Source organism: Oryctolagus cuniculus, chromosome 2 (genome assembly GCF_051225735.1).
Source record: "Oryctolagus cuniculus isolate XC-2025 breed Fujian yellow rabbit chromosome 2, ASM5122573v1, whole genome shotgun sequence".
Classification (NCBI taxonomy): Eukaryota; Metazoa; Chordata; class Mammalia; order Lagomorpha; family Leporidae; genus Oryctolagus; species Oryctolagus cuniculus.
Genome location: NC_142868.1, coordinates 66,674,475 through 66,693,598, shown reverse-complemented (window position 1 = coordinate 66,693,598; position 19,124 = coordinate 66,674,475). Strand labels below are relative to the sequence as shown.

General features: G+C 40.3%; 1 protein-coding gene and 1 long non-coding RNA gene across 40 annotated transcripts in view; one reads left to right on the top strand and one right to left on the bottom strand.

The window, feature by feature from the left end:
- PRIMPOL (primase and DNA directed polymerase) overlaps nt 1-19,124 on the bottom strand; it is a 44,303-nt gene that overhangs the window by 24,447 nt on the left and 732 nt on the right. For 18 of the 39 annotated variants that reach the window (XR_016228942.1, XR_016228941.1, XR_016228943.1 and 15 more), the window contains exons 2-6: nt 15,568-15,626; nt 13,842-14,073; nt 13,482-13,579; nt 12,110-12,239; nt 5,587-5,734 (exon numbers count right to left, since the gene is read on the bottom strand). Coding sequence is in view for 32 of the 39 variants with exons in the window: in XM_089325531.1 (XP_089181657.1) it covers nt 5,587-5,734; nt 12,110-12,239; nt 13,482-13,579; nt 13,842-14,021 (556 nt within the window). In the remaining 7 variants the exon portion in view is untranslated. Of the gene's footprint in view, nt 1-5,586; nt 5,735-12,109; nt 12,240-13,481; nt 13,580-13,841; nt 14,092-15,525; nt 15,627-18,719; nt 18,943-19,068; nt 19,092-19,124 lie in introns of those variants that run through there. The other 21 variants (XR_016228944.1, XM_089325532.1, XM_089325546.1 and 18 more) reach the window with 20 other exon arrangements.
- LOC149127782 (uncharacterized) lies at nt 15,635-18,494 on the top strand. Its single transcript, XR_016228973.1, has 2 exons — nt 15,635-17,756; nt 18,283-18,494. It is a non-coding gene; the product is annotated as an uncharacterized LOC149127782 (long non-coding RNA).

Here is a 19,124-nt window from a genome sequence, read left to right as displayed (position 1 = left end):
CAAGTTAAATTGACAATTTGAGAAGCAGTAACTTGAACAGCCCTTGTCATGACTGTTGAGAAACAGGTTTTTTTGTACTGTTAAACTCTTTGCTTAAAATAGAGTTAAACATGTGTATCAAATCAACTTAAAATAGATCTCAGTAAAAAGAGTGGGAATAGAAGAGGGAGGAGGAAAAGGGGTGTGAAGGTGGAATTAGTGGGAAGAATCACCATGTTCCTAAAGCTGTAATTATGAAGTGAATGATGTTTGTAATTGTAAAGCTGTATAGTTCTGCATACATTCCTATAGACTTATTTTTAAGGATATAGTTTAAAAATTTGCCAGGGGACCCCAAATCCCCTTAAGCTGGGTGGTAAAAATACTATCTTAAGTGTTAAAGTGATTGTATGGATAGGATTAATGGTCTGGTAACTACAGATAGAATTAAAAAGAAGGGAATGCTCCAACATGGGATTCAGCCCACACAGAAGACTCAGAGTGACAACCCCTTTAAATAGCATTCTGACCTCAGAATCAGCCCTTAAGGCATTCTGGTCTGGCTGAAAAGCCCATAAGAGCATTTCAGGCATGGAAAGCCAAGACACTGTGGCAAAAAAAAATGTCCTATATGAAGGACTTTGGCAGGTGAGACCCTAGTGGAAAGAAGTGGACATAAGGAGGAATTTTTCTCTGAAGCGAGGAGAGTACTTCAACTTTGTTTACGGCCTTGGCTACAGATTGACAGAGACTGTGGATTCAAAAGGCTTCCACAGCCTAGGCAGCTCATGTCAAGAGCCTTGGGTGGTCACTGACATCATACTTAAGAGTGTTAATTGTTACGTTAATAACAGGAGTCACTGTGTACTAACTTCCCATGCAGGATCTCTATCCTCAAAGAGTTGTATTATAATTATGTCTAAGTGCTTGCAAAAGATGTATCATTTTTAGATGCTTCTTTGAAGTTTAATTTCACTTTTTAAAAACATTTCAAGATGCAATGATTTTGAACAGCCCTTTTCTCAGTTGTTGAGGAGCAGTTTTGTTTTTTTTTTTCCATGCAAATCGTTGAACTTTTTTAATTTTTTTTTTTTTTGACAGGCAGAGTGGACAGTGAGACAGACAGAGAGAAAAGTCTTCCTTTGCTGTTGGTTCACCCTCCAATGGCCACCGCGGCCGGCGCGCTGCGGCCGGCACACCATGCTGATCCGAAGCCAGGAGCCAGGTGCTTCTCCTGGTCTCCCATGAGGGTGCAGGGCCCAAGCACTTGGGCCATCCTCCACTGCCTTCCTGGGCCACAGCAGAGAGCTGGACTGGAAGAGGGGCAACCGGGACAGAATCCGGCGCCCTGACCGGGACTAGAACCTGGTGTGCCGGCGCCACAGGCAGAGGATTAGCCTATTGAGCTGCAGCACCGGCCAAATTATTGAACTCTTGTATAGAGTTGGTCTTCTGTGTATAAAGTTAACTGAAAATCGATCTTAGTGGAGGATGGGACTGGGAATGGGAGAGGGAGCAGGAGGAGGGGTGGGAGAGTGGGTGAGAGAGCAGGTATGGTGAGAAGAATCACTATATTTCTAAAATTGTACTTATAAAATGCATGAAGTCTGTATTCCTTAAAAGGTTTCTTTGAGGGGGGGGAATAATAGTGGGAATTGGAGAGGGAAGAGGTAGACGGTGGGGTAGAGGGTGGGAGAGCAGGTACAGTGAGAAGAATCACTATGTTCCTAAAGTTGTAATTATGAAATGCATGACATTTGTATTCATTAAATAAAAGGTTTCTCAGGGGAAAAGGAGACTAAAGATTTAAACTTCAAAAAATGGTTATTCAGATATTAATAAATGGCCTGCCTTGCTTACTTAAAAAAAAAAAAAAAGGTGATCCGCACTACCATGAGAAGTTGGCAAGGCAACATGGAATTCTTTAAACTCTCTCTATATATATCCTATATCACAAGACCAAGTAACAATTTGGCTTTTACACTGCTGTTGTGTGTAGCAATACTGGTGAAATGCAATACTATAAAAAATTACTTAATTTTAATCTCTGCAAGTGTCATAGTCTGGATTTGTCACTTCATTTACCAGGAAGGCTTTAGTACTTAAAATCACAGGATTAATTACTTTCCTACTTAAAGAAATAAGTACAATTTCTTGTAAAACATCAAAATGAAAGCAAAAGCATTTGATCCAATGATACACAGACATGATTATTTCTGGAATTAGAGAGAAGGTAAACACCGAGAGGAAACGATGACACATCAAAGGACAACAAAGCAATATAAACATAAATTGACGAAGTTAGTTTTCCTGGAAATTTAAAATTCTATCTGCTTGACTCTAGACAATAAGCGAAGTGAGTCTACAGTTGCAGATGTTTGACAGTAGCACTGAAGAGGCCGGCTAAGCCTTTGAACCTTGGCAAGGAGCTAATGTGTCCACGGCACAATGACAGCCAGTCACGTGAACACCAACATACTGTCCCCCACCCCCCAACAGCTCTGCCTTCTGTTTCCAGGCTTCAGTCTTATTACCCCATCCCCTCTTTGGTCTATCTCAGTGGCAGGGACTATCTCAAAAGAACTAACCAATCACAGATATCTGCAGTACTATAGTAAATTGGCACAAGAGCATGTTTGCAAAGATCAAAGTCTGATCACTCACATTTAACTTTGTTCCCTTTCCCAAAAGGCTAACAATAACAACTAGAAATATTATCAAGAGGGAGGGGAACTGAAGGGAAATTTTTGACTGCTTCATATTCTCCGCCTCTCTGTTTCTGGAAGTACACGATTTAAGAGGAAAGAGCCTCAGAAGACATTCCATTTATCAGGTCTGATTATGGCTTTAGCTTTAGTTACACTAGATTGTCAACTGATCCCCAAGTTAACCGCAAACTCCAAACTCTATTCCTTTGCTTGTGCTATTCTAATAAAGCCTGTCTTACCTTTGACTATATGAAGGAAATTCATTCACAGTCTAGAATGAATGTCATCTGCTTTCAGGAGACACTGTAGCAGACTGTGAAGGACCTGGCATACTTCTCTCCGCCCTTCTTCCCTAGCAACAGATTCTCAGTTTTTAGCCTTATGGTTAGTATTTAAAGAGCAGCCTATGAGGAAGTATACATAGGGATCAAAGAAATATCCTGGCTAGGACTCTGCCCTCTATACCCTGATAATGCAGGCATGCTAAGTAGGCACTAACTCAGCAAATATTAAATGCCTACTTGTATTTATTATTGCTGCTGCTGTATTAATGGTATTATGGACAATATTATTATAATGTAGTAATATACAATATATCTGGAAATACAATAAATAGATCAATCATATGACCCAGCTATCCTGCTTCTGGGTAAGTATCCAATGGAAATGACATCAGCATATCAAAGAGATACCTTCATTCTCATGTGCTTTGCAACACCATTCATAATAGCCAAGCTATAGAAAACCTAAGTGTCCATGGATAAATAATGGATAAGGAAAATATGGTATACATACACAATGGAACATTAGTCAGCCATCAGAAGGAATGAAATCCTGACATTAGAGGCAAAATAACTGAAATTGGTAGTCATTACATTAAGTGAAAGAAGTGACACACAGAAAGTTAACACGTGTTCTCTTTGATACATGAAAGTTAAAAACGACAGTCAATAAGAACTTAGAGCAGTGATTACTAGAGACTGGGAAGTGTGGGAGATAGAGGAGTCTGGATATGGGGTACAAGGTGCTTCATAGCACAGATGGACAACTACAGATCACAGTAACATGTTGTGTACCATATAAAGAACTGGAGGAGAGGAACTAGTAGGCTGTAAATGTGGAGGAAAGGTAGGGAGGTGGGTATGTTGGCTGCCTGCTTTGATCAGCTTATAGCATCATATCTTTTGAAATTTTGCACTGTATCCCATAAAAATGTGCTAGTATTACTTGTTAATCAAAACATTTAAAATATTTTTAATAAAATATATATTATGACATATAATGTAGCTCTAAAAAATTACAAAGGGAAAAGAAAAATCAATAGTTACGTCCCTAAAGAAACATTAAGTGGAATAAAGATGAAGAAAACAAGAAGCAGCAAATGCTCTGACAATAAGCACTGGGTGCTTTCTACAACCCTACGGAACAGTAACCTGTATCATAGGGTTTGGATGTGACAAAAACCGATGAATTGATATGTACGCTGAGTCTTGACAGACTGGGAGAACAGGAGGTATGGCTCTTCAGACAGAATTGAACAGTGCAAAGGTCCAAGGATAAGAGAAAATGCAGGCCACAGTGGGAGCTGAGCAAGAAGGGCAGATAGGGACAGACCAGGCTAGGGCACAGTAGGCCTCCTTTTGCAAACTAAGACATCAGTACATCTTTGTGAAGGTAACGAATAACCCTTGAGAGGTTTGAGAGCTTCATCAGCTCACACTGGCTGACTCAAAAAGCAGGTACACATAAGAGGACACCAAAATTTCTACTTGGGTAAGTAGATGGACAGGGACACAGAAGTGACACAGAAGGAGGAGCCAAGATTGTTCTAGGACATGCTGAGTTGAAGTGTGTGTAAGGACATTTAGTAGTCAGCTGGCTATATGAGAACAATTTGGGCTGAAGATAAAGGTGTGAGAGTCAGGACATAGGTGATGATTTAAGTAATGATTGTGGTCACCATCCAAGTGAGAACAGTAGGAAGAGGGACAAGGACAGATCCCACAATTACTAGGATCTAAGGGTGAGAAAGAGAGAGAACAATCAAGGGGGCAGATAACAGAGATAATGAGGAGACCGGTGTACACAGCATACTAGGTCACTGTGACCTGGCATTATCCTAAACTAGTTTTCAGGTTCCTGATGTTTATGTCAGTCCTCTAGCTACTATGTTCATGCCTTTACCCAATGTGGCTGTGAAACTGTAAAACACTTGTAGCTCTGAGATACATTATCTGTTATCTGAACTTAAGTCAATCACTGGTTTGAACCCCAAAACTTGTCCTATCACTGCTTTGATAAATACTCAGGATTTTGGCTTTTATTGAGACCTTGATTTTTGGCGTTTTCATTGTTCCTATTTGTTTCTCTGTGGGACTGACTTGGTTTTATACCTGAACCTGTTATCTATAAATGCCCAGCCCTGGGAAAATACTCTGGTTATACTTTCAGGATTATATATCTAGACGTCATCTGAATCCTTAAATTCTGCCTGGAATAATAAATAAGCCTTCCTTGACATGACCTGGGACCCAAGCCCCATAGCTAAAACAAAGGTCAAAAATCCAGGTATGAAGCATCATAGGTAAGGCTTGAAATGGAAAAGCCTCTCAGAATTACCTAGAAAACAAAAAATGAACCCTACTGCAGTAGAGACCATGTCAGGACATACATGGCCACCTAAATACCTGTGATGAGAACCACTAATGCCAACTATATCTTGAGTAGGCTGATGTGCCTGGATGACAGGTCTGTATCAGTAAATCCTGAAAACACGAAACATCACATTTTAGGTTAATTACCATAAAATCTAGCAAGTATTGTTAAAAATTTCAAGAGGAATAGGAAAACTAAGTTTTTAATATAACTCCATGAATTTTTTAAAAACCAGTGCACTTACCAACATGGATGTTATCTTTAAATGCCACGTCATGGAGCTGAAATATCAGATGGCGGCTAAATTTTTCATCAGTGCTAGAATCCAAGTTGAAAACATCTTCAGCTGAGCACCTTACACTATATAAGTCCTGAAGTGCTCTACAGACATGCTAAAAACACAAAGCGTAAATACTTCTGTTTTTTGTTTTAAAAATGTTCTATGAACAAAATTCAAGTATCTTGGTACCAGTAAGTTTAACTAATACAAAATCATTACAAATTAGCTTTACTGGCCAGCGCCATGGCTCACTAGGCTAATCCTCCGCCTGCAGCGCCGGCACCCTGGATTCTAGTCCCGATCGGGGCACTGGTTTTGTCCTGGTTGCTCCTCTTCCAGTCCAGCTCTCTTCTGTGGCCCGGGAGTGCAGTGGAGGATGGCCCAAGTGCTTGGGTCCCGCATCTGCATGGGAGACCAGAAGGAAGCACCTGGCTCGTGATCAGCGCAGCACACCGGCCGTAGTGGCCATTTGGGGGGGTGAACCAAAGGAAGGAAGACCTTTCTGTCTCTCTAACTCTGCCTGTCAAAAAAAATAGTTAGCTTTACTATCAGGTTGTGTACAATATAACCTTACTAATTTATTTATAAACTGAAGACCTGTAATTTTTAAATTATGTTTATATTTTTAAAAAAATCGGGCTCTCAGGATTGAAGAGGCCTCTTAGCAGCCAAACAATTTGTACATTAACCTCCTCTACAATCACATTAAAAATATTTTAAGCGTCTCTTTAAATGTCACCTCTGAGTTTAAAAGTTTTTTTTATAGTTCCAATTCTCAGAAAATTTCTCATTCATACTGAACACAAAACCACTTCCAAGAAACCACCTTTGGTGCTAGAAGACACTGACACGGAAAGCAGTCATGCATTGTGGAAAGGCAGCAAGCACATACTTGGAACAAAAGATTTGAAGTCAGAGATCTAAGTTTGAGTTCTGGTTTTGATGTTTACCACCTCTAAGTTTAATCAAACCTAAATACATTCTTCAACTGCTAAGCAGGAAAAATAGCAGCTAACTTTGGAATCATGAAAGGAGTAAAATAAGAAAACGAGATTAAAGAGTTAGCACAGTGCCTGGCACATGTAAGTGCCTAGAAGTATTGGCTATGCAACCTTAAGACAAGGCACTTCTCCCTAGGCTTCAGTCTTCTCATTTGCAAAATGAAGCCACTAAGAACCTCCAGATAGGGTTGAGATTAGCCAAAAGGTTTAGCACCACCAAATACTTCGATACCCAACAGTTACACATTAAATTAGAATTATTAGCTGGGGCCGGCACTGTGGCAGAGCAGGTTAACGCCCTGGCCTGAAGCGCCGGCATCCCCTATGGGGCAGTGGTTCGAGACTCAGCTGCTCCACTTCCAATCCAGCTCTCTATTATGGCCTGGGAAAGCAGTAGATGGCCCAAGACCTTGGGCCCCTGCACCCACATGGGAGACCTGGAAGAAGCTCCTGACTCCTGACTGGCACAGCTCCGGCCATTGTGGCCCAATGGGGAATGAACCAATGGGTAGACGACCTCTCTCTGCCTCTCCTCTGTGTAACTCTTTCAAATAAACAAATCTTTAAAAAAAAAAAATTAGCATCACTTTGGCATTATTCTAGCACCACACTCCCCTTCATACTTTTCAATTCTCATTTTCTCAAAAGGTGGCCTCAGTGTCCCAGTCTGCATCAAATTCCCCCATGTAGTCCAACTCACTTTCTAGTACTTAGTTACAATTTTACTTGTTCATTTACTTGATTGTCTTGATGTTTCCTCTGTATCACAGAGGTTATCCCCCAACATCTAATTTCTCCCTCTTCCCTAGAAACAAAACCACAATTTTTAGCTAAATGGAGGCCAGCTAGAACAAAGATACTTCCCCCACTCTGTTATAATAGGGCACAGGCATGTGTCCAAGTCTTGCCAGTAGGGGGTCAGAAGAAGGTGGTTTGCCACTTTAGGCTTCATTCTTAAAGGGGAGAAGTAGGTGCAGCTCTTCTCCATTCAACTGACTAGAAGGCAGACAACTTGGGGTGAGCCACCTTGGACGGTATCAATAAGGCAACATCTTAGGAACAGCAAAGCAAAAGACTAGTCCCTAACAGTGGAGCCACACTGGATGTTACATGAGACAGAAATAAGGTTGTATCTTGTTTAAATTACATCTACCCTAGATTAGATTATAAATTCCTTGAACTCAAACTTTGAGCTCACTATTGTATTCCCATGGCAAGGCACTGTGTCTGATGCTTAGCAAAACTTGAAAATATTTTACTAAATGAATAAAGCTGAGTTGTTAGCTTTGGAACTACAGAGAATAAATTTAGGTACCCTAGGTAATATAAGTAATCACACTCTATTAGATTCTCTTTCCCAAGTGAAACTTTAAGCAAACATTTTTTTTTTTTTCAGAGTTACAGAGAGGTAGAGCCAGATTGAGAGAAGTCTTCCATCTGCTGGTTCACTCCCGAGATGACCACAGCAGCCAGAGCTGAACTGATCTGAATCCAGAGAGCCAGGAGCTGCTTCTGGGTCTCCCACGCGGATGCAAGGGGCAAGGACTTGGGCCATCTTCTACTGCTTTTCCAGGCCATAGCAGAGAGCTGGATTGGATGTGCAGCAGCCGGGACTCGAACCAGCACCCACATGGGATGCTGGCACTTTGGGCCAGGGCTTTAACCTCTTGTGTCACACTGCTGACCCCTACATAAACATTTAAGTTCTTTAAATGTAAACATAAAATCATTGTGGAAAATAGCATGGAGGTTCCTCAAAGCACTAAAAATAGAACTACCATGTGACCCAGGAATCCCTCTTCTGGGCATATATCTAAGAGAAATGAAATCGATCTGCCAAAGAGCTAACTGCATGCCCGTGTTTATTGCAGCACTACTCACAATAGCCAGGTGTCCATCAGCTAATGAATGGATAAAGATGTGGGGTATATATCACTATTACTCAACTATAAAAAAAAAAAAGTCTTGTCATTTCCAACAATGTGGATGCAAGTGGAGGTCAGTATGTTAAGTGAAATAAGCCAAGCACAGAAAAACAAGTACCATATGATCTCATTCATATGTGGACTCAAAAAATTAGGTGATCTCACAGAAGTTAAAAATATAATTGTGGTTACAGAGGCTAGAGTAGGAAGTGACAAGGGAGGGATGGGCAAAGGTTGATTGATGGGTACCAGGCTATAGCTAGATAGGAATAAGAAATTCTGGGGTTCTATTACACAGTGGGCTGAAGATAATATTATTTGACTGTATACTTCTCTATTTAAAAAAGCAGAAGATGGGATTTTTCCATGTTTTCATGGGAAAGAAATGCTAATGCTGGAAAAGATAACTCCCCTGACTGGACATTATACACCATATACATCACGGAACACACACAGTACCCCATAAACATGTACACATGTCTATGCCTTTAACTTTTTAAAAAAACTTTATAAAGAAAATTGTTATTTGAATAATTTATAGAATCCAGAAGTTAAAAATGTGTGATTTCTTTAAGAATGTTATCTGGGCCAGCGCCGCGGCTCACTAGGCTAATCCTCCGCCTTGCGGCGCCGGCACACCAGGTTCTAGACCCGGTCGGGGCGCCGGATTCTGTCCCGGTTGCCCCTCTTCCAGGCCAGCTCTCTGCTGTGGCCAGGGAGTGCAGTGGAGGATGGCCCAAGTGCTTGGGCCCTGCACCCCATGGGAGACCAGGAGAAGTACCTGGCTCCTGCCATCAGATCAGCACAGTGCGCCGGCTGCAGCACGCCGGCCGCAGCGGCCATTGGAGGGTGAACCAACGGCAAAAGGAAGACCTTTCTCTCTCTCACTGTCCACTCTGCCTGTCAAAAAAAAAAAAAAAAAAAAAAAAAAGAATGTTATCTGTTGAAAGGCTTTATAAAATGCATTAGATGGGACCAACGCTGTGGCATAGTGGTAACTGGTATAGTGGCACTGGTTCGAGTCCCGGCTGCACCACTTCCAATCCAGCTCTCTGCTATGGCCTGGGAAAGCAGAAGGTGGCCCCTTGGGTTCCTGCACCCGCTTGGGAGACCCAGAAGCTCCAGGCTCCTGGCTTCAGATCAGCTTAGCTCCAGCCAGTGCGGCCATTTGGGGAGTGGATGAAGACCTCCCCTCTCCACTCTCTCTCTCTCCTTGCCCCTCTCACTCTGCCTTTCAAAATAAATGAATTTTTTAAAAAAGCGTTAGCACTGGAATTCATTCTAATTAGCTGACTTATGGAAACTTGTCCGTTAAGTCACTGAATCAAAGGATATTACGTATTATGACTAGTTACTATTAACCAGTTATTTATAAACCACCTGTTAAGAGTTAACCTAATTTATGCATATTCATACAGACATGTAAAAGATATAGTACTTACTGGATTATAAACTTGTTACATAAAAAATAAAAATAATTTCAAATATACTCATATACAAAGGCACTATATTAAAATATTCCTAATAAGAACTGTTCTACCAACATGCTAAACAAGTTAAATAAAAATGCTAAATTTATATTAAATAAATTTTTAACTTAATTCCTTTTTCCCCAGCTTTTGCTGATAGATTAGTTGTCCAAGACTAAGGCATCATAAAGAATTCAGGAAAAAAAGTTGAAGAACTTGCATGATGTTTGCCACATGTGTTTAATCTATGTAAAAATGGTGTTTGTTAGTGTTGATATTATTATGGGAATTCCTAGTTTCTCAGACCATATAGTACTTATTTATTACTGGCATAACCATAGTTAAGTGCCAATGAAAAGTCTCTGAATTATAATTCCCCATAGGACACATAGAACATACACAATAGACCCTATTTTGCACGGTAAACGCACCTCAGACAACATTAACAAGTCAATATTTACAGATTACTGAAAATATAACATTTAACACAATTTACTATTTCAAGGAAAATGGCTTTTTGGGGGTGGAGGTTTTATGTCTATTTTGCCTACTTCAAAGATACGAAAATCTAACATATTTAAAGGTATTTGCTTACATTTTTCAAATAAATGTAGTCAAACATGCAGAGGTCTAACAAAATCAGATACACTTAAATCTGTATACATCTCAAAAAGTTATAAAATGGCTCACCTACAAAATTATTATTCAGTTAACAATTTAAAACAATGTTAGTACCTACTTAGAGGCCAATAGTCAATCCTTTTTATTTAAAGATTTATTTTATTTGAAAGTCAGAGTTAAACAGAGAGGCAGAGAGGCAGAGAGAGAGGGAGAGGTCTTCCATCCACTGGTTCACTCCTCAGATGACTGCAACAGCTGGAGCTGCACCAATACAAAGCCAGGAGCCAGGAGCTTCCTCCAGTCTCCAATGCTGGTGCAGGGGCCCAAGGATTTGGGTCATCTTCTACTGCTTTCCCAGGCCACAGCAGAGAGCTGGATGGGAAGTAGAGCAGCCGGGACCCGAACCAGCACCCACATGGGATGCCAACACTGCACATGGCAGCTTTACCTGCTACGCCACAGTGCCTGCCCCATCTACACATTTTTAATACAACTTCATTGAATATAATCTTTAAATTTTTAAAAAATAATCCTAATAGAACTTAGCTGTTCAAACCCACATTATCCTTTTTAGTAACTTCCTGTTTGACGCAGCTCAACTAAAAATACTAGAACTACATTCTTTTTCTGAAAGTTGCTAACAGTGACAATGGTATTTCTAGACAAGGTTTTGTAAACAACTAGCTGCAGAGCACTGGGTAGGAGTCTCTTCTAGGTCTTTCCTCTTTCATGAAGGTACAAGAAAAAAATGCTTTCCAGAATTCCTGCCAGTTCAAACATTGATACTACTTTTAGTCCAAGATTCCTTTAAGTTCATTTCAGTATCAATTTTTATAGTACAATTACTTTACCTGGTCTTTACCAGCATTGGCTATTTGTGATGGAGATTAGAGAATTAACATGTAACTGCAAACCGCAGATAATCCCAAAATTTCTATCTTTATAAGGCTAAAAGAAAAATTTACTTGAGAGGCAGAGTTAAACAGAGAGGGACAGAGAGAGGTCTTTCATCTACTGGTTCACTCCCCGAATGGCCGAAACAGCTGGAGCTGGGCTGATCTGAAGCCAGGAGCTTCTTCCGTGTCTCTCACACAGTGCAGGGCCCACACACTTGGGCCATCTTTTACTGCTTTCCCAGGCTATCAGCAGGGAGCTGGATCAGAAGCAGAGCAGCCGGGACTTGAACCGGCAACCATATGAGATGCTGGTGCCACAGGCAGATGCTTAAACTACTACACCACAGCGCCAGCCCCTCAAGGCTTTTTTTTAAATCCAGGTATAGTAATAGTACAAAATATGTGGACATAAGTTGGACTTTTCACAGTTTACCAAGAAGTAATATTTAAAAATCAAATCCACAAGGAAAAGTCACAAGAAAAGGAGGAGAAACGTTACGTAGATAGGACTAAGTAACTGAATGAAGAGATGAATGGACAGCTACAAAGAAAAAAAATTTGAGTCTCCCATTTACCTCAATGAGTAATGCAACCATCTTTTTCCCGTCAGCTCCTGGATTGGCAGGTTTGTTAAATTCCAAATCAAAATAAAGCTTGCACACAGCATTTTCAGGAATAACTTCATAGCAGTGCAAGAGATTTTTTCTAAATTGAATAATTCAAAAGTATTATTTATATTTGTACCTTTTAAATGATGGAAGTTGATCTCATCAAGTACTGTGTTAACTATGCTTAAGTACAGGTAACTAGGAAATAATGACAAGATAACATGAACCTGTTCACAACAGGTTTCCGGCTCATAGCGTCAACAATTTCTATTAAATAAGATTTAACAGTCATACTCAGTTAACATTACTTAACTGGAAAACAGTCAATCCTATAGTGTTATTCATTACACAGATGATTTTGATCATGTATAATATTTCTGTATTTTGTTTTGGTGTCACTATGAAATAAATTGAGAAAACAATGTTCTTTCTCAAACCGGGATCCCAGACAGACACACTCTTGGGATTCCATGAATTCTCCATAAGAACTGTAAAATTTTATGTTAGGAAGATAATATTTTTAAAGTGGTAAAAAATTCTAAATTAGCTGATTTCAATAAACTTCCAGTGCTCATATTTCTAGTTCTATTCTTATTGGTGTACAGAGGATGACTTTCACATGGCTTATTAAGAATAGACACTAGCCTAGTAAATAAATGATATGTGGGCTAAGTCAAGTTCAGCTGGCCTCCTTTACAAATAAAAGGTTTGCAGTAATTTGAAGAAAAGTGAAAGAATTGTATCATCACATGGCATGGGTAGGATTGGATCTCAACACATACTCTGAAGCAGTCAGCATCATCTTTATGTTGCACGAAGAGATTTAGTTTCAGCAAAATATCTTTCATGTTATCTTAATGATTTTAATTCAACTCCACCTGGCACTGCATGTATGTAGACATAAGTAAATCTACATGGTGTTGCATGTTTACAAACACAAAACTACTCAAGCAACTTTGTAATAAAAGTACTTTTAAGTCAATACAAGGCATCCATATTGACTCTTTTCCATACACAAGTCTGAAGCATAGTTGAATAGGCCACTCAGATAAAGCAGGTATTACATAATGTGAGTATTCATTTATGATTAATAGTACAATTTAATATGTATCTGAAAAAGGATTTCCTTTATACATGAACAGGTGTTTGTACGATTTTCTTCAACACTTGGTGAGACAACTGCGTGATGCCATGAGGAGAAATGCAGAGAATTAATCTGGAAAGAAATAACTAACCATGTAGTCAAGAACTGTGAAAGCTAATCCAGACTCAATTTCACAAAAATTTCTAGATTTGGTAAATATAACTTTAATGTGTTGTTCTGTTACAAACAACTTACCGGGATTTATAGTAAAACCAAAGCTGAGCATAGGTTGTTACAAGATAAATACGTTGTCCATCTCCCATTTTGTATTCCAAAGCAAATACATGAACATCCTATATAAAATAAAAAATATTCTAAAAAGTAAAAAAAACATCTAAATTCAACTGTAGCTACTTAATGTTCATAAAGAATTTTATTCAATTTTCAGATTTTTTAAAATACCAGGTTCTGAAACAGAAGTTCAAAAATTGATTTATTTGAAAGGCAAAGTTATAGACTGAGATCTTCCATCCACTGGTTCACTCCCCAAATGCCTGCAAACTCAAGTTTAAGAAATCTTAAAGATCTATAAAAAATTTAAAATGAGGCAATTACCTGTTTACAGCTTTTAACGAAATTAAAAGCTTCAGTTTGACGACGAAATAGCTTCCAAATGGAGGGTGGTTGCTCTGGCCTGGACAGGCTTGGTCTATACACTGAGCACAGTGGTTTCCTCTTGTAATGAGATGCTCGCTCCTCAATCTGCTTCAGTTTTTCTTCCCACTTTCTATTCATTGGTTCAGAAGGCAAGAACAATTCCTACACCATGTGATCTTTCTATCGATTACTGCTAAAAGCAAAAAGACTATTAGTTTCTTTATTTAGAATTTTTGTTTGATTAGATTTCAAAACTCATTTCCTGGCACTTATTTTCTTGTGGGCTTTATATTTTATTCTTTGGATGGAGGGTTTTTTGTTTTGTTTTTTTTATTTTTTGACAGGCAGAGTGGACAGTGAGACAGAGAGACAGAGAGAAAGGTCTTCCTTTTGCCATTGGTTCATCCTCCAACGGCCGCCACGGCTGGCGCGCTGCGGCCGGCGCACTGCGCTGATCTGAAGCCAGGAGCCAGGTGCTTCTTGGATGGAGTTTTACAAGCAGAAAAGTTGTTTATCAGAAATCTTTAAATTCTGGCTTTTCCATCAAACAGTACCGTGACCTTGGACAACATAATAAAACTTCCTGAATCTTAGTTTAACCAAGTGCAAAATGAGAATCAACGTCATCTTCAATACTTTATAAATTTCCTATGAGAATGTGATAAAAATGTCACAAATTACAAAGCCTCATGTATACGTAAGTGCTTTTTGTACCATTATAGTTTTTATTGTAACTATTGTATTCCATCAAGTGCTAACTACCTGGCTCAGCTTGTGCTGCTACCTTTGCTACTGCTCTTGTATTATTTCTTAATGCAGAGTTCATGAATAGATACCAACATGCATTTTTTATTTTTCTTTTCCACTATTTTTGTCCATTTCTCTTCTTCTCTCCCAAAATAACTTTTATTTGGGAAAACAGGTGTAATGAAAGAATTACAATATGGCTAGTTTGGGGTGTCTATAGTAATGGCTGAATTTTGCTTCCATATGATACTTATATGCTAGCCAGGCCAATGTAAGGGAACCAGGCAACATTTTTCCCGACTTATCTACAAAGGAAAAAGGACAATGTATTTTAGAACAGGAAGAAAACTTCCACTGTAAATTTAAAAACAGCCACAAAACACTGCTGGTTTTCCTCAATAAGAGATGCCATCTAAGCTTGCTCTCACACTGACTTGCTTTGTCCAACGTCACACTGACAGATATGAAGCAAGCAGAGGTTTAGTAAGTGACTGCATCAGCTTTGACTATCCGGGAGTCTTACCCTGAAACTGTCATGCTATAATTCTAATCTCATAGAAGATGAAAAGCAATATGGAGTAGAACCAAGAATCCCAGCCAATAGCCACAACTATCAAATATGTCAGTTAAATCAGTGTGGATGATCCATCATTTGAACAGGATGCATGAGTCAACTCCAGGAGAGACCCACAGAATTGCCTAGCCAATCCACAGAACTGTAACAAAAATGTAGCTTTTTTTAAACCATTAAGTTTGGGAATGATCTTTATAAAGAAATAGTATTTGAGAGTTTCTCTTCATTAACATCATCTATCATAATTTACTTGTGTGAAAAACATCAGGTGTTTTAAAGGGAAATACATAATAAAGCATTTAAGAGTGAATTTCTATTTACCTTTGGCAATGCCTTTCTGTTTAGCAAGTTGATAAACATTACCTTGAATTTTAGCAGAAAATTTTGCAGCAACAGAAGTTCACTGGCAAATGATATGGTTCCTAAAAGGAAAAATAGAATCCCCTTGAAAGGTTCAGAAAGGAGAGCAGTATCAGACCTTAGAATAAAAGGCTTAAGATTCAGATTTCAAATCTGACATCTACCATAACAGACCCAAGATTATTCTTAGTTATACCTAATCCATATGAAAATTATAAGCCAAGAAACAAATTCTAAAGGCACTGATATAAAGTTCACAACAGGTATGCCTCAGAAAGGAGTATCATTTCACTGGATTGAGGAGATGGGCAATTTGTTATCAAGAAACTGCTTTAACTTGTCAATGGTTCCTTTTCATAAAATAGAATCTGAATGTTCAGTTACTCCAATTCACATATGGATAAAATACCACTGTATTTAGATAAAGCTAATTGAGAAGTTGACTTTCTTTGAAATTTACTAGTTTTCATACAAATCTGATTACTCAGTGAAGAAAATAAGGACTGGATGTGATCATACCTCAATCATAATAGGATCTAACCAACAACTATGAGCAACCAAGTAGATGTTCACACCAAGACACTGAAATCTTACTAAGAAAAAAAAAAATTAAGATGTATTTATTTATTTGAAAGCTAGAGTTACAGAGAGAGGGGGAGAGGCAGAGACCTTCCATTCACTGCTCCACTCCCCAAATGGCCACAATGGCTGGGGCCAGGCCTAACAGAAGCCAGGAGCTTCACCCAGGTCTCCCATGTTGGTAACAGAGGCTCCTAACATTTGAGCCGCCTTCCACTGCTTTCCCCAGGCACATAGGCAGGGAGCTGGATTGAAGTGGGCCAGCTGGGACTCAAACAGGCACTCATATAGGATGGCAGCATCACAGGCACTGGCTTTAACCCACTATGTCACAACACCAGCCCATTACCAGGAAAAATTGTTGATTTTGTAGAAATCTTTGTATGACCACGCAAATGTGTCAAATGTTGAAGTCCTGAAGTCACAATGGAAAACCAGTTTGACTCACTGGACTGGGGAAACCATAAGCATCAACACAGATATAAAGAAAATGAGTTCAGTATACATCGTACCCTCTGTGTCCTTTGTGCAGCAAAAATTTTAACAGCTGGGGTGAGGATCAGAAGACAACTGGGACTTGAGCTATTCACATAGGAGGTTTGAATGACAGAAGCAAAGGAAATGGAGAACAGGAAGGCATCTGGCATTCTGATTTGGCACTATCATATTCCTCATCCCCACCCTCCGGGAGCCTCTCACCATGTTAGCAATGCTTTTAATTCCTGGTGGAGAAAGAGTGCTGTCTTTCCTTTGTATGATTATACATCCTAGTTCCTATTCACCAGGGACCATAACTATTTTTGTTAAGTTTGCAACATCCAAAGGGAAATATATTTTTTAAAAGTAGGCTTAAAGAGCTCTATTATTTCTTAACATTATTTAACCATGTTGGTTACAGATTTTACAACTAAAGGTGGTCTAAGAAAAACAGCTGCTCAGTGTTCTTAGAGTACTAGTGCAGAAAGGGGCACAGGTGATGAAGTGGAGCCCTGGTTGCCCGAGGTTAATGCCCAGACTTGCCCAGCTGGGACCTTCTACGGTCTGGTTCTCAGAAGCAGCTGGACTAGGGGTGTGTGCTTTCTATCACTGGCTTCCAGGAAGACTGAAACCCACCTGGCCACGGTTCCCCCAGCCCAGTTCTTCCAGTTCCTTGTTCTCGTTTGTTTACTCCTAAGTTCTTCTCTATCCCCCAACTCCAACTTCTCCCTCTATTTAAGATCAGATTCAACAGTATTTTGTGTGTTCTGGTATTATTACAGTTCTATTATTTATTAACATTCTGATATTTGAAAGTTTTATTGATTTAAGTATGACTTATAGTGTTGCTTCAACTGCCATCATATTCATAAGGAATATGTCATTGAAATTTTCCAGGATGGCGTTGGGGTGCTACCTGTAACACTGGCATCCCATATGAGGGCTGATTCGAGTTGTGGCTGCTCCACTTCTGATCCAGCTCCCTGCTAATGTGCCAGGGAAAGCAGAGGAAGATGCCCCAGGTGCTTGGGCCCCTGCCACTCATATGAGATACCCAGATGGAGTTCCAGGCTCCCAGCTTCAGCCTGGTCCAGCCCGACTGCTGCAGCCACTTGGAGTTACCAGCGAAATGAAAGGTATCTCTTCCCCTCTTTCCCTCCTACTCCCCCTCCCCCTCTAACTCTGAATTTTAAATACGATCTTTTAAAATATTAAATTTTCTTTGGAGCAAGTGTTGTGGCACAGTGGATGTCACCCATATCCCATACTGACGTGCAGGATCAAGACCCAGGTACTCCACTATCCAGCTGCCTGCCAATACACCTGGGTAGAAGCAGATAATGACTCAAGTTCTTGAGCTCCTACTACCCACATGGGATACTCAGATGGACTTCCTGTCACCTGCCTGGCACGGGCCTGCCTGTTATAGCTATTTGGGGGGTGAACCCGTGGATTATGATCTCACTCTGTTACTCTGCCTTTCATATAAATACTGTTAAAAATTAATTCCATAATGAACTTACAGTAATTTTAATTGTATGTTTACTTCTGGATAAATTAGAGGGGCTGGTGCTGTGGTGCAGTGGGTTAATCCTCCATCTGCAGTGCTGGTATCCCATTTGGGCACTGGTTCTAGTCCCAGCTGTTCCTCTTCCAATCCAGCTCTCTGCTAAGGCCTGGGAAAGCAGTACAAGATGGCCCAAGTCCTTGGGCCCCTGCATCTGCGTGAGAGACCCGGAGGAAGCTCCTGGCTTCGAATCGGTGCAGCTCTGGCCATTGCGGCCATCTGGGGAGTGAACCAGTGGAAAGACGACCTCTCTGTCTCCGCCTCTCTGTAACTCTACTTCTCAAATAAATAAAATCTTTAAAAAAAATTAGAATGACAGAATTTTTTCTTTCTTAGCCTTTATGCCTACATAGATGTAACATATCTAAACTCCTCAAAAACGTCTCGTAAGGGTTAAGAAAGCACACAGGGATGTATTGTTCTTATCCGGTTACTCTTCCCTATACTCTGCACAGGAGCTTTCAACTAAACAGCACAAATGCCCAACTAATCATCCTTACAGCCTGCCCTAACCTCTCACAGGGATACCCACTCCTACTCCATGGCATCACTCAAGTCCTTGGAGTACACCCCGCGAAGACTAAACCCCTCCAGGACCAGGTCCTAAAGCAGCTTGTACTTCTCTCCCGTTTCCACCGAATCAGCGACAGTGCCCACTCGCTGCTCCTGGGCCGGTCCAGAAGCCCTCCTGCACCCGGAACGCCCCGCGCGGCCTTTCTCCTCCCCTTCAAGGTCGGGCTCACGTTCTGCCACGCCTGTGAAGAGGAGCGGCTGCCGTCAGCCAGCAGTCATTCCGCCAGCCCGTCTCACTGTAACTTTCTGCAGGCTAAGTAAACTAAAACAACTCCCAGGAAGACAGCAGACAGCTGGCGCCCATTTACCGGAAGCATCATTCTGTTACGGGTGGGGGGCGGGGGCTCATTCAACCACACCTGCC